This window comes from Ranitomeya imitator, chromosome 1 (genome assembly GCF_032444005.1).
Source record: "Ranitomeya imitator isolate aRanImi1 chromosome 1, aRanImi1.pri, whole genome shotgun sequence".
Lineage (NCBI taxonomy): Eukaryota > Metazoa > Chordata > Amphibia > Anura > Dendrobatidae > Ranitomeya > Ranitomeya imitator.
This window is the reverse complement of record NC_091282.1, coordinates 617814840-617829209: the sequence shown is the minus strand read 5'-3', so window position 1 is coordinate 617829209 and position 14370 is coordinate 617814840. Positions and strand designations below refer to the sequence as shown.

The 14370-nt window shown below is 47.5% G+C and overlaps 1 protein-coding gene across 2 annotated transcripts in view; it reads left to right on the top strand.

Moving 5' to 3' along the window:
- The window catches only part of PALS1 (protein associated with LIN7 1, MAGUK p55 family member), a 65512-nt gene extending 55204 nt beyond the window's left edge, over window positions 1-10308 (top strand). For both annotated transcript variants that reach the window (XM_069726691.1, XM_069726696.1), the window contains exons 12-14: window positions 310-512; window positions 4578-4688; window positions 5570-10308. In XM_069726691.1, the coding sequence (XP_069582792.1) occupies window positions 310-512; window positions 4578-4688; window positions 5570-5746 (491 nt within the window). In that variant the 3' untranslated portion in view covers window positions 5747-10308. The remainder of the gene's footprint in view (window positions 1-309; window positions 513-4577; window positions 4689-5569) is intronic.
- The last annotated feature ends 4062 nt before the right edge of the window (window positions 10309-14370 follow it).

Here is a 14370-nt window from a genome sequence, read left to right as displayed (position 1 = left end):
TGCATGCTCGGCCTCCACTGCATTCCTTGTATAGGACCAGTGGAGCAGATGGAGTCCAGCGCTCCTCTATTCCCGTCAGCCCACACTGTGAATGAGCCATGTCTTAGCCTGTGCCCCTCCGCCCCATCGAAGACTGGGTGCTGCAGAGGCTTTGGGTCCGACTGCTGGGACCCCCACGATTAACAAAGTATCCCATCGATGAGGTATAATCTGTGATATTGGGAATGGCGCTGTTATACTGAGCCATTGATGGTACCTGTATAATTTGGGGTATAGTCACTGACCTTTGTTTTTTCTCTTTGTATCTAGATACTACTCGGAGTAGGCGAGATAATGAAGTGGCGGGCAGAGACTATCACTTTGTCTCCAGGCAAACATTTGAGTCCGACATTGCTTCTGGAAAGTTCATAGAGTACGGGGAGTATGAGAAAAACCTCTACGGCACCAGCGTGGACTCCGTGCGACAAGTCATTAATTCTGGCAAAATTTGCCTTTTAAGTCTTCACACCCAGGTGAGCTGACCACGCAGGCACATAGGGTTTTCTCACACTGCAGGGACTTAGTGGGTTTCGTACATTTTTCTGGAAGTCAAAGACTTTATTTTATTTCAGTTTGATATGTGGAGTTGACAGCTAATAAGTTACTGTGAACCTTTACTTCCTCCCTGCTGAGGTTAGTGGCAGGAACAAATGGAGGCATGAGGCTGAATACAGGGTGAGAGACTAAATATCTACAGTATCCTGAAAAAGGGCATTACACTCTGTGCATCTGTCGAGACGCCGCCAGTTATTTAGGTCCTGTGATTACAGCAGCATTGATCCGGAAATAAGTTGTTGTAGAAGTGCTCTAAAAGGATGAGAGAGAGGGGAAGCATGTAAAATTAGGACCAGGGGCAATTGTTGCTTTTGGCAGTATGCAAGATGCCAAACAGTGATCTGGTGTTAGGATGGGTACAGGGCGGTGGGGGCCTCGTATCTGGACCAGCTGATCCAGAGGAGGCAATTTTCTTGTTTGAGGATCTTTCAGAAAGTGCACTCTTCTGCAGTCATTAGTTTTCTGCCTGCAGGTTCCTTTTGCTTTTAGATATTTTGGCAACAGCTGGAGAATGTGCAAAGATAGAGATCTGACCGTACTCGTCCACATCAAAAGCAAGACCTCTGACCTGAAACGTTCCACTACTTAACTGTGGTTAGGGAAGGTTATTGATATGGTGGATGAGTGAATGATACTGGGCTAGGATGCTGATATAGTAGGAGGGGAAAGTTTGCCCTTGTGGCGGCGACTGGAGGGTTAAAGATGCCTGCAGTCCCGAGGAGCAAAGGACACCTGCATGGCAGGGTCTAAGGGGAAAGATTGCCTGCATGGCGGAGCCTATGGGGGAACAGGGCCTGAGGGGGACGTCTGCATGGAGGTCCGGGTGGTGAGGGCAAGCAAGCGGGAAGGGCGACTGATTTGCGGGGCCCTGGGGGTGAAGACGCCTGATTGTGTTTAAGTACTGGTATTCTAGGTGAAGATGCCGGTGTGGCAAGTGGGTGAAGCATGCTAAGGTAGGACGCCAGCGTGCTAAGTTTGTAAAGCATCTGCCAGGTAAGCTGGGAAGGCATTCTATGGGAGGACACCAGTTTGGTAAGCCGTTGAAGCATTCTAGGGGAGGATGCTGCCATGGTAAGTGGGTGAGGCTTTCTAGGGGAAGACACCGGCTGGTTAAGATGGTAAGGCTTTCTAGGGGAGGACACAGGTGTGGTAAGCCAGTGAGACATTCTAGGGGAGGACACAGGTGTGGTAAGCCAGTGAGACGTTCTAGGGGAGGACTTGGGCGTGGTAAGCCAGTGAGACGTTCTAGAGGAGGTCGCCGGCGTGGTAAGCCAGTGAGACGTTCTAGGGGAGGATGCCAGCGTGGTAAGTCAGCAAGGCGTTCTATGGGAGGATGCCGGTGTGGTAAGGGGGGTGAGGTATTCTAAGGGAAAATGCCAGCGTGCTAAGTTTGTAAAACGTTCTAGGGGAGGACGCCGGCGTGGTAAGCCAGTGAGACGTTCTAGGGGTGGACACAGGCATGGTAAGCCAGTGAGGCGTTATAGGGGAGCACACCGGCTGGTTCAGCTGATAAGGTGTTCTAGGGGAGGATGCAGGTGTGGTAAGCCAGTGAGACGTTCTAGGGGGAGGACACAGGCGTGGTAAACCAGTGAGACGTTCTAGGGGAGGACATAGGCGTGGTAAACCAGTGAGACGTTCTAGGGGAATACGCAGGCGTGGTAAGCCAGTGAGACGTTCTAGGGGAGGATGCCAGCGTGGTAAGTCAGCAAGGCGTTCTATGGGAGGATGCCGGTGTGGTAAGGGGGGTGAGGCATTCTAAGGGAAAATGCCAGCGTGCTAAGTTTGTAAAACGTTCTAGGGGAGGACGCCGGCGTGGTAAGCCAGTGAGACTTTCTAGGGGTGGACACAGGCATGGTAAGCCAGTGAGGCGTTATAGGGGAGCACACCGGCTGGTTCAGCTGATAAGGTGTTCTAGGGGAGGATGCAGGTGTGGTAAGCCAGTGAGACGTTCTAGGGGAATACGCAGGCGTGGTAAGCCAGTGAGACGTTCTAGGGGAGGATGCCGGCGTGGTAAGCCAGTGAGGCATTCTATGGGAGGACACCGGTGTGGTAAGGGGGTGAGGCATTCTAAGGGAGGATGCCAGCATGCTAAGTTTGTAAAACGTTCTAGGGAACGCCGCCGGCGTGGTAAGCCAGTGAGACGTTCTAGGGGAGGGCGTCGCTGTGGTGAGGTGTTCTAGGGGAGGGCGTGGTAAGCAGGTGAGGCATTCTAGGGGATGGTGTGGTAATAAGCTGAGGCATTCCAAGGGAGGACACCAGTGTGCCAAGTTTGTAACGTGTTCTAGGGGAGGACGCCGGTGTGGTAAGCGGGTGAAACGTTCTAGGGGTGGGCTGGTAAACTACTGAAGCGTTCTAGGGGAGAGCGTGGTAAGCTGGTGAGGCTTTCTAGGGGACGACATCAGTGTGGTAAGCAGGTGAAACATTCTAAGGGAGGACGCCAGCATGCTAAGTTTGTAAAGTGTTCTAGGGGAGGGCGTGGTAAGCAGGTGAGGCGTTCTAGGGGAGGGCATCGGTGTGGTAAGCGGGTGAAGCATGCTGATGTGATTGGAAGGACAGAAAGGTGCCTCGCTGCCTTCCTATTGCCTCTGTAATGGGACTCGCGCTCCTCCTGTGGATTTCTCACGCTCCTCCTGTGGTTTTCTCATTAGATTGTTACATTCGCTGATGAATACTAGTGGTTACATTATTCTCAGTAATGTGCGGTGTGTTCCTTGGCATTGTGCACTGTCAGCCCACACCGACAAAGGGAGTGAGATACTATAAACATTGTGTGCTTCTTCTGAAATTCTTGGAGACTCCTTTTGCTGCATGTAGAACAGCTGGTGGGCGAGATATCACCCATCTGATCCCTGCTAGCATAAACACCAGGCGGAGGAGCTGCTGCCAGAGACTGCTGATGTCCTGGGTGGGTGTGGGGGATATGGCTGCACTCTTACCCTTGCAGTTTAGTGTGCCTGTTTAACAGCCTCCTCTGCTTTATTTCTAGGGTTAGGTCATTGTCGCTGCCTACTAATACATTCAGTTCAGACCCCACTTTGAAGGGGAAGAAACTCCATCAACCCAAAGATTTCAAACAGCGCCTCTCTTGCTCATGGGCTGCGGCTGGTATTGCAGCTCTGCCTGATGCATTTTTTTTTCTTGTATGTTTTTAGGAATTACATTTTTTTTTTTTTACTTTTTTCCTTTTTTATAATAGTAAAATAAACCACACAACTTGCTGTCAGTAGTGGGTAAGAGTTTGGCAGGAAAGAGTCAATTCTATTTGTCACTGCCAAGTGTTGCAACAGTTAGGAGAATTACTAACTGGATTATATAGTCACTGTGTCTCCAGGGATATATGTCTGTCTGGGGGGGGTCTCTGGCTGTTGATGCTTTTCTGCCAGTATTAAAGGATGGGTTCAGGTTTTCATGCCTGCCACATCTCCGAATGTTAGTAAATTACCTTGGGACACACTGACACAAAGACTTGCTGAGGTAAGTAGGTGGATACTGGGGGTGCCCATACTCGTTATGCAGCTATGGATTCTGCTAGTCACTATTATGTGACAAACGCCTACATGCATGTATGGGACCCCAATATTCATGAAGGGTATAAATATATGGACATTCCAGAACTATTTGCAGAATGTTGGAGATCACAAGTTGATGTAATGCTCTTCTCACCTTTTGAACTAAAGCTAAAACTGTGCTAACACTATTAAAAGCATGAGGGGCACAGCTGCAATTTATCAGAACTGGGGCACACCCCAAAAAACCACACCTTTGGAATAATGGATCTGTGGAGATTCTCCCTTCCAAGAGGCGAGCAGCACTGATGACTGAATTGGCAACTGGCTGCTACGAGTACATGGTTGAGCAGATGTCCTCGGCACTGCTAAACATATGAGGAATTGAGCGGCAGCTGCGATCCCTCTGACACTACATTAGAACACCGCCGCAGCTTGCATGCTATTCACGGTCTTGTTTTTTTGTCTTCTGATCAGGCTCTTAAAACACTGCGAAATTCAGATTTAAAGCCGTACATTATCTTCATTGCGCCGCCGTCTCAGGAGCGGTTGCGCGCACTTCTCGCAAAAGAGGGGAGAAACCCAAAGGTGAGTGGCAGTAAGTCACTACTGTGTAGTAAGAAGTGAGTGCCAGGAAGTACAGACAAGTTCTGGATATCTACCGGACTGTCAGTACAATGTGACTGTGCAAACAAAGCAAAAGCACTGAGCAGTTCCATAACTCTTCCCACTTGCTTACACCCTTCTCTTCCTTAATTATTATTTTTTTTTTGTATAAGAGCCCAAGAAGGGCTGAATTGGAGAAGCAGCAGGTAGGAAGGTGCTCTGAACCATTCAGCCTTTCCTCTGTGCTTGGTTTGTACAGTCATGTTGTGCTGATTGACTCCATCTATAATGATGACACATAGCGGTTTAGAAGCCTTGTGTGATTTTACATGTGAAGTTGCAGAAGTTGGGCTGTGTGCACACGTTGCGGATTTTTCTGCAGATCTGCAGCAGTTGTCCAGGAGTTTACAGTACCATGTAAACCTATGGAAAACAGAAACCGCTGTGCCCATGCTGCGGAAAAAAACGCGCGGAAACGCAGGTGTAAAACCACAGGCGGATTCAGCACAAAAACCGCAGTAAATCCGCAGGTAAAACGCAGTGCCTCTTAGCTGCGGATTTCTCAAGAGAGAGCCCAAGAATACGTGTGCACATAGCCTAAGGCTACTTTCACACTTCCGCCGGTACGGGGCCGTCGCAAACCGTCGGCCTGACGTACCGAAAGACGTTGTGCTAAATTTAGCACAACGTGGGCAGCGGATGCAATTCTACAACGCTGTTGCTGGGATGCAGTCTTTTGTTGCGGGGTGAGGAGGAATTTGGCCTTGTGTTGCGGGCTTAAGGGGCCTGACTTTTTATTTATTTTTTTTGCCTTTTTGCTGCGGCGACTCAAACTTATGCTTCTTTTCCTATGTACTACGCAGCCGGAGGAGCTCAGAGACATCATTGAGAAAGCAAGAGAAATGGAGCAAAACAACGGGCACTTCTTCGACATGGCCATTGTGAACACTGACCTAGACAAGGCGTATCAGGAACTGCTGCGACTAATCAACAAGCTGGACACGGAGCCGCAGTGGGTGCCCTCCTCCTGGTTGCGGTGAGCCAGGACAGTCGTGGGGCACTGGACACGGCTGAGTATCCCAGTGCTGGAGAACCAGTTTGCTTTTGACTTTTTGGGTTAGGAGGCCGGAGGACTGGGCCTCACGTAGGAGCAGCAGCTCAGGTTTAGTCTAAAGGCTGCATTTCCAGCGTCCTCGTAGTGAGCGCCCTGTGCCGGGGAGCGTGCAGCTTGCAGACTTTCCTGGATGGCAGACATGCTTCCTGGTAGAAGTGATGGCAGAGTCTGGATGTAATGTTTCCTTTTTCTCCCCATCGGGCAGCTGATCTCTTGTGTCTGCGGAGGTGGCAGTAGATAGGAGAGGAATGGCTGCAGCCTCCTCCTAGGGTTCTGGATGTACAGCCCAGAGATTGTGTTTTAGCAATACACTGTTATACTCCGTCTCCGCCACACACCGGAGGGGCCGATGTCCGCGCTGCCGTTTAGCGGCCGAGGACTGCGCCATATTCCATTTTCTAGTCGATGCAGCAGCAATTCCTGTGTTACAAGTTGCAATGAATGTAAACTTTTTATTTTCTCGAAATAAACTTGAGCTTTGTAGTTTTCACAGGTGACGATGTGAAGAACACGGTTGTCCTTCCACATGGGACGGTTCCTGGTGTCCCTGACAGTACCGTATCCATCTTCTCAGATCAGCTGGGTAAAAAATACGGAAAAGCCGGCTATGCTTTCCCGTAACCGCCCCAATGCACCCCCCATGTAGCCGTCCCTTCCTAACCAAGTGCACCCCCATGTGACCGCCCCGTTTTTCTAGATTGCACCCCCATGTGACCGCCCCACAGTTCTAGAGTGCACGCCCATGTGACCGCCCCACAGTTCTAGAATGCACGCCCATGTGATCGCCCCATAGTTCGAGTGCACCCCCATGTGACCGCCCTGTAGTTCTAGAGTGCATCCCCACGTGACCGCCCTGTAGTTCTAGAGTGCATCCCCACGTGACCGCCCTGTAGTTCTAGAGTGCATCCCCACGTGACCGCCCTGTAGTTCTAGAGTGCATCCCCACGTGACCGCCCTGTAGTTCTAGAGTGCATCCCCACGTGACCGCCCCGTAGTTCTAGAGTGCACCCCCATGTGACCACCCCTTAGTTCTAGAGTGCACCCCCATGTGACCGCCCTGTAGTCCTAGAGTGCACGCACATGTAACAGTCCTGTCCTCCCTGAGTGTAAATTCTTTCCCTTTTTTTATTTCTTCAGTCAAAGCTATGATGGGCTCCAACTGAGCTTGTTTCAGATATCCAGCTCGCACTACTCAACCTATGCTCCATGCTTTACCCTCCAGCACTGCTTCCTCTGCTCATCAGCAGAAAAAAACCAGTTCTGTTCTGTTAAAGTATGTGCACACGTCAGGATTTCTGGCAGAAATTTTCCTGACAAAAACCGGACATTTCTGCCAGAAATCCGTATGCGGGTTTTTTTTCACGTTTGTTTCGCCTTTTTGATGCGTTTTTTTTTTTTTTTGCATTTTTTTCCAAATGCATAGAATAGCGGGAAAAACACAAAATTAATGAACATGCTGCTTTTTTTTTACCGCGATGCGTTTTTTTTCGCGGGAAAAAACGCATCATGTGCACAAAAATTGCAGAATTCATTCTAAATGATAAGATGCATAATGTATGCGTTTTAATGAGTTTTTATAGCAAAAAAAAAAAAGCGAAAAAACCTGAACGCGTGCACATACCACAGTGAAGGGCAGTGTGATTTGGAGAATAGAAGCCATTAAACCTCCTTCATGAGTGTAAGAAAAGGCCAGTTTCTCACTCCAGATACGGACTGGCAGCGGAGGTCCTCAACAGCCCCCTGGGAATATATGAAGCTGCTGCCCATTCACGAACAGTGAGACCAGCCCCGAATGAGGGAAGCCCTAGAGATGAGGTCACACTATCACTTTATGATTTCTGGGGGTGCAGCGATAAGAATCCCCAACCATTAGGTGACTGAAGGAGCCGCAGTACTAATATAGTGCCGTCTCCTATAGCTGTGCACAGCCGTGCCATTCATTGCAGCCGACCCCCATTCATTTGAAAGGAGCGGTGCTGCAGTGCTCAGCACAGGGGATGGGCTCGTGCTGCTCCCACAAATACTGCATACGATGTATAGATTGGAGCATTCGGACGGCATGTATGATAAACTCATCAGTATTAGACTAACTGATTAGTCGTTACATAAAAGGAACCAGTCAGCAGAATTACCCCTGTAATACACCCACGCTGCTGCGTCAGCCTCCTGTCATGGTCTGATTACATAGCAAAGCCTCTGGCAATAAGCCTGCGTCATATAGAAAGTTGTCACAGGGTGGCGTCTCCTCTAAGAACAGATCAGCACAATCTGCTGCGGAGCATCCTACTGATGGGTTCCCTTTAATTGTAGGATTTATTCCCATTAGTGCCCTGTGTGTGTGAGATGGACATAGTGGTCAGAGTTAGGTGTTATATGTCCAGGAAGAGAGAAAATGTGCTAAGATGGCTTACTGGTTAATAATGGGAGAGAATGTGTCTCCTGCCATGAGGAGCTCAGCTGACTGATATACAGGTTTGTGGGAGAAGATTCCATATAAAACTGTTTTAGGAATTTATACACATACTTTGCATGCTTATGGGTCCAATGGGCGGTCCTTCAGATGGTGTCCGGTGGGTGGTCCTTCGGATGGTGTCCGGTGGGTGGTCCTTCAGATGGTGTCTGGTGGGCGGTGCTTCGGATGGTGTCTGGTGGGCGGTGCTTCGGATGGTGTCTGGTGGGCGGTGCTTCGGATGGTGTCTGGTGGGCGGTCCTTCGGATGGTGTCTGGTGGGCGGTCCTTCGGATGGTGTCTAAGAGGGTGCGGATTCTACAGTACAAAGTCGTTACTGTTCTGTATAAAATCAGTTTTTAGATGTGGTTTTTGTTGAAGTTATTATTGCAAATTTTGCTCAATTATCTTCCTCATTCCTTACAAATCAATAGGGGAAGATCCTGAAGGATCTTACTGTAGAGAAACGTTTTCAGGACAGATATGTATGGGAAGTGTCTGAAAACTAAATGACGGATATGGATAGCAACTGAATTTTTTTGCTTGAGGAATTGCTGCATTTTACTTTTCTTTCAACATATGGAGCTGTCTAATAGATCTAGCTACTGTATAAGTTATAGTACCGTACTTTGGGGGTAATTACCCCAGAACAAAAGGGTGTCTGGCCTGGCTAATAACCCTCCTGGAATATTGACTTCCAAGCTAGCTGCCACCACTAGGTGGCAGTAGAGCGCTGTCTAGATAGATATGGTAGTTTTCCTCTATTTATTTCTGGGGCCAGGAAACACTGGATAATGAGAATTTGTACTTACACTGGATCCTAGTAGCCGGGTCACACTGTTTATCAAGGGATTCACTCTGAAGACAGCCGGTGGAAGGGGCGAGCTGTGATTCCCCCCACGGCTATTCAGCTTCCAGTTTTAGTTTTGTGTCTTCTCTCTCCGAGATCCTTTGATAAGAGCTATCTATACTATGTATACTGTATATAGGCCACTAGTTTTCTACTCCTGGGCACAGTATTATCGGATCCTTTCAGTAACTTTGGTGACGCTGTTTCACTCTCCTCCTGATATGATGATGATTAATAACATGGAAATTCGAAAGTATTATATGTGAATATTTTTACTTGATTGACTCCACTAAAAGGGAGAGAGGGGTCGCATGACTATTACTTGTCTTGGTAATTCAGAAATGAGGTTCTACCTGATCTAACCATTTTTGTATTGATGCTCCTGTGCCTAGACACTCCTCATAGCGTCCACTCATTCTCTGAGTGCCCACGTATTGTGTACAGAGCTGTGATCGGTGCCGATATGCACCGGCGGCCACACGTGCTCGGGTCGGCACCCACACGTGCTCATTGCGCTTGTCTGCATTTTCTCACCAGCACTGGACCCTGTGCGGGGCTTATTAAGAACCACAGCTGGCGCCATGTCAAGTGTCTAACTGCAGGATCTACACCCTGGAGTACTTTTTAACAAAAATGACAAAAACCTCTATAGAAATGTTGAATTTAAAGACAACCAGTCACCATAAATATTTGTGTCACCTGGCATAAATGCCACTGTTCTCCTGAATCCGGCGTGGTCTTTCTTTTGTGTCTGCACCTCTCTGTTCCCAAGATACAGCTCCTTCTTTCCTATTTATAAATCTAGTCTTGTTAACCAAGTGGGTGTCTTCATATGTACCATGCCCCCATGGCTAATAAGACTTTATATTCAGGGAGCAGGAGGCCATATCTCAGGAATGGAGAGGCGCCAAAATGAAATAAAAACTCTGGATTCAGGAGGACAGTGGCTTTTACACCAAGTAAAAAAAATATATATATTTTTCTGGTGAGTGAAGCCTTTTCTGTCATTGAAAAGAACAGGTGAAAGCTATATTCCCATAATGGAGAGCGTGAAGCCTTAATAACTGTGTCCTCCATGTTATATCACTCCTTTATCTGCACGGTGTATGGACGGCGTCACAAGCTGCACCACTCTGTACAAATGTAAGATTCTGTTCAAGCTGTTCAATAAAATCTCTGTTATACATGGAGTTGTTGTATTACATGGCCGCTGGCCATTATTCACACCTAGACCACCGGAGTACTGGAACAGAGCCGGCGTTACCCACACTATATATATGGGAATATAGCTATAAACACAGGAGCATGACGTCACATTGTCACCTCATAGTAAAGCAGTGGATTAAAAAAAAAAACACTGTCCTTTACTCACCCTCCCCGGGTCCAGTGCGGAGTCCCTGGTGTCTGTTGACAGTATTGCACCCTGTGAGGTCAGTGGCTCTGTGACTCGTGCCATCAGCCACTGATTGGCTGCAGTGCTGATGCTGTGATATCAGTGTTGTAGATACAGAGCAGCCACTGAGACTCTGCCTTGGCCCCCAGAAGGGTGAGGAAAGTGCTGGCTTATTGATTACATGTCTCACAGCTGCAGTGCATATTAATCCCTTATATGATCGCCATGTCTTTTTACTGACCCTAGATATAAGAGACTAGCCTCCCCATACAGGTGACAATCCATCAGCTGTCGGCTGTAACTATAGCTGACAACTTACTGCATCATCCACGATCAGTGTTGGTACCATCCATATCTGGGTAACCTTTTACATGGTGTTGTCAATAGTGACTACTTCATATATTGAGTGTGGGGGCTTCCTCTTTTTCCCCATCGGTGCCTTGAGACATTTAGGCTATGTTTCCACAGGGCGTATTCCTTCAGTATTTGCTGCGGATTGGACGCTGCATAGAGAAATCTCATCTCCACTATACATACAAACACACTGGTGGCAAACCTGTGTATACGCACATGTGGCGCGCCTTTATAGACTGCAGCATGTCTATTTATCTTGTGGAGATGCTCAGTCTCCACAAGATAAATAGCAGCGTTCTATGTATAGGATGCGGTCATTTCACTTGTGTTCAATGAACCGTGCGTACAACAGGGGGCTGCGCTTTGGGCGGAGCAGGGTATCCGCTGCATCCAAAGCGCTGGGATTCCGGACCATGGACACATAGCCTTATTGTGTGGTCCTGATGTTTGCCATGCCAGTTCATGGCCAAATAGCGGCCTTAGGCCAGGTTCACATTACGTTTTTGGCGTCCGTTAGACGGACTACGTTACACCGCGGCATAACTCGATGTAACAGTCCATTAACGCGGCCATTTAGTCCAATGTTGGATGCGACGCTAGCACACGCCCACAATGGCCGTGCACTAGCGATGTGCCGTCATTGAGCGACGGACCCTGGGACGCGGGCTTCAGCGTTTCCGGGTCTGTCACCGCTAGCGCAGATGGAGCATCTGCTAGCTCTATCGGCGCTAGTGCGATGGAATGTCGGCACTTGCGTTAACAGCTGCCCGTTACGCATGTGTTGAACAGGCTGCTGTTAACGCAATGTGAACCTAGCCTTAGTCTGCTGGCTACACTGACCTGTTCAGAAGTTTCCGACATTTAAGTGGTAAAAACACACTTTGCATTAATTCCTGAAAATCACCTGAAGGGTAAGGCAAGGGAGGAAGCAAGAGACAATACAGACATTACAGCAGGGGTTTTACAGAGGATTCATTTTCATTTTGAGGTAAAATATTTCACAGACAATTTTTAAAATGAACTTAAGTTTGTGGGAAAACACCTTTAAAAAGCAGCTGCAAAGCCTGCCCCCATCCTGACATTACCGTCCTCCCAATGCGATAGCATCGGGCCCCCATCTAGTGTGTGTGTGTGTGTGTGTGTGTGTATATATGTGTATGTATTGCGTGTAGAATTATTAGGCAAGTTGTATATTGATCACATGATACTTTTTATACATGTTGTCCTACTCCAAGCTGTTCAGGCTTGAGAGCCAACTACCAATTCAGTAAATCAGGTGATGTGCATCTCTGTAATGAGGAGGGGTGTTGTCTAATGACATCAACACCCTACATAAGGTGTGCGTAATTATTAGGCAACTTCCTTTCCTTTGGCAAAATGGGTCAGAAGAGAGATTTGACGGGCTCTGAAAAGTCCAAAATTGTGAGATGCCTTGCAGAGGGATGCATCAGTCTTGAAATTGCCAAACTTTTGAAGCGTGATCACCGAACAATCAAGCGTTTCATGGCCACCAGGGTCGCAAGAAGCGTGTTGGGCAAAAAAGGCGCAAAATAACTGCCCATGAATTGAGGAAAATCAAGCGTAAAGCTGCCAAGATGCCATTTGCCACCAGTTTTACCATATTTCAGAGCTGCAATGTTACTGGAGTAACAAAAAGCACAAGGTGTGCGATACTCAGGGACATGGCCAAGTCAAGGAAGGCTGAAAAATGACCACCTTTGAACAAGAAACGTAAGATAAAATGTCAAGACTGGGCCAAGAAATATCTTAAGACTGACTTTTCAAAGGTTTTATGGACTGATGAAATGAAAGTGACTCTTGATGGGCCAGAGGCTGGATCAGTAAAGGGCAGAGAGCTCCACTCCGACTCAGACGCCAGCAAGGTGGAGGTGGGGTACTGGTTTGGGCTGGTATCATCAAAGATGAACTTGTGGGACCTTTTCGGGGTGAGGATGGAGTGAAGCTCAACTCCCAGACCTACTGCCAGTTTCTGGAAGACAACTTCTTCAAGCAGTGGTACAGGAAGAAGTCGGTATCGTTCAATGAAAACATGATTTTCATGCAGGACAATGCTCCATCACATGCCTCCAACCACTCCACAGCGTGGCTGGCCAGTAAAGGTCTCAAAGAAGAAAAAATGACATGGCCCACTTGTTCATCTGATCTGAACCCCATAGAGAACCTGTGGTCCCTCATAAAATGTGAGATCTACAGGGAGGGAAAACAGTCCACCACTCGGAACAGTGTCTGGGAGGCTGTGGTGGCTGCTGCACGCAATGTGGATCGTAAAGAGATCAAGCAACTGACAGAATCTATGAATGGAAGGCTGTTGAGTGTCATCATAAAGAAAGGTGGCTATATTGGTCACTAATTTTTTTTTTTGTTTTTGCATGTCAGAAATAATGCCTAATAATTCTGCACGCAGTGTGTATGTATGTGTGTACATACCTCATTTAGGCTGGTTTCACATTTGCGTTTTTTTTTTTTGCGTTTTAGCGCAAGAAAAGCATGCGTTTTTTTTCCTATACTTAACATTAAAAACGCATGCGTTTTTTTGCGTGCGTTTTGACGACGCATGCGTTTGCAACATGTGATTTCTAGCGGCGTATTGATGTCTATGTAAACGCCTGTGTTTTTAAGCACATGCGTTTTAATAGAAAAACACAAGAATACACACTGATAAGCCACCCCCCAACCCTAACCCTAAGGGATCCTAACCCTAAGGGTTAGGATCTCTAGGGTTAGGAGCCCTAGGGTTAGGGTTAGGATCCCTAGGGTTACTAGGGATCCTAACCCTAGCGATTTCTGTTTATAGTGGGTTTTCTAGTTGATTTTGATAATTGGCAGCTGTCACACACTTCTCATAATGCGTTACAAAAATGCAAACGCAGGAAAAAACGCATATAAACGTGTCAAAACGCCACGTTTCTTTTAAAACATGCAAAAAACGCAGCGTTTAAACGCATTTTTTCACCAAATGCGTTTGCGTTAAAAACGCTGCGTTTTTAAACGCAAATGTGAAACCAGCCTTAAAGATTTTTCTGTATTTTCATGACTGAAAATTGTACATTCACACTGAAGGCATCAAAACTATGAATTAACATGTGGAATTATATACTTAACAAAAAAGTGTGAAACAACTGAAATTATGTCCTTCAATTATTCAAAGTAGCCACCTTTTGCTTTGATGACTGCTTTGCACACTCTTGGCATTCTCTTGATGAGCTTCAAGAGGTAGTCACCGGGAATGTTCTTCCAACAATCTTGAAGGAGTTTCCAGAGATGCTTAGCACTTGTTGGCCCTTTTGCCTTCACTCTGCGGTCCAGCTCACCCCAAACCATCTCGATTTGGTTCAGGTCTGGTGACTGTGGAGGCCAGTTCATCGGGCGTAGCACCCCATCACTCTCCTTCTTGGTCAAATAGCCCTTACAGAGCCTGGAGGTGTGTTTGGGGTCACTGTCCTGTTAATAAATGATGGTCCAACTATACGCAACGGATGGAATA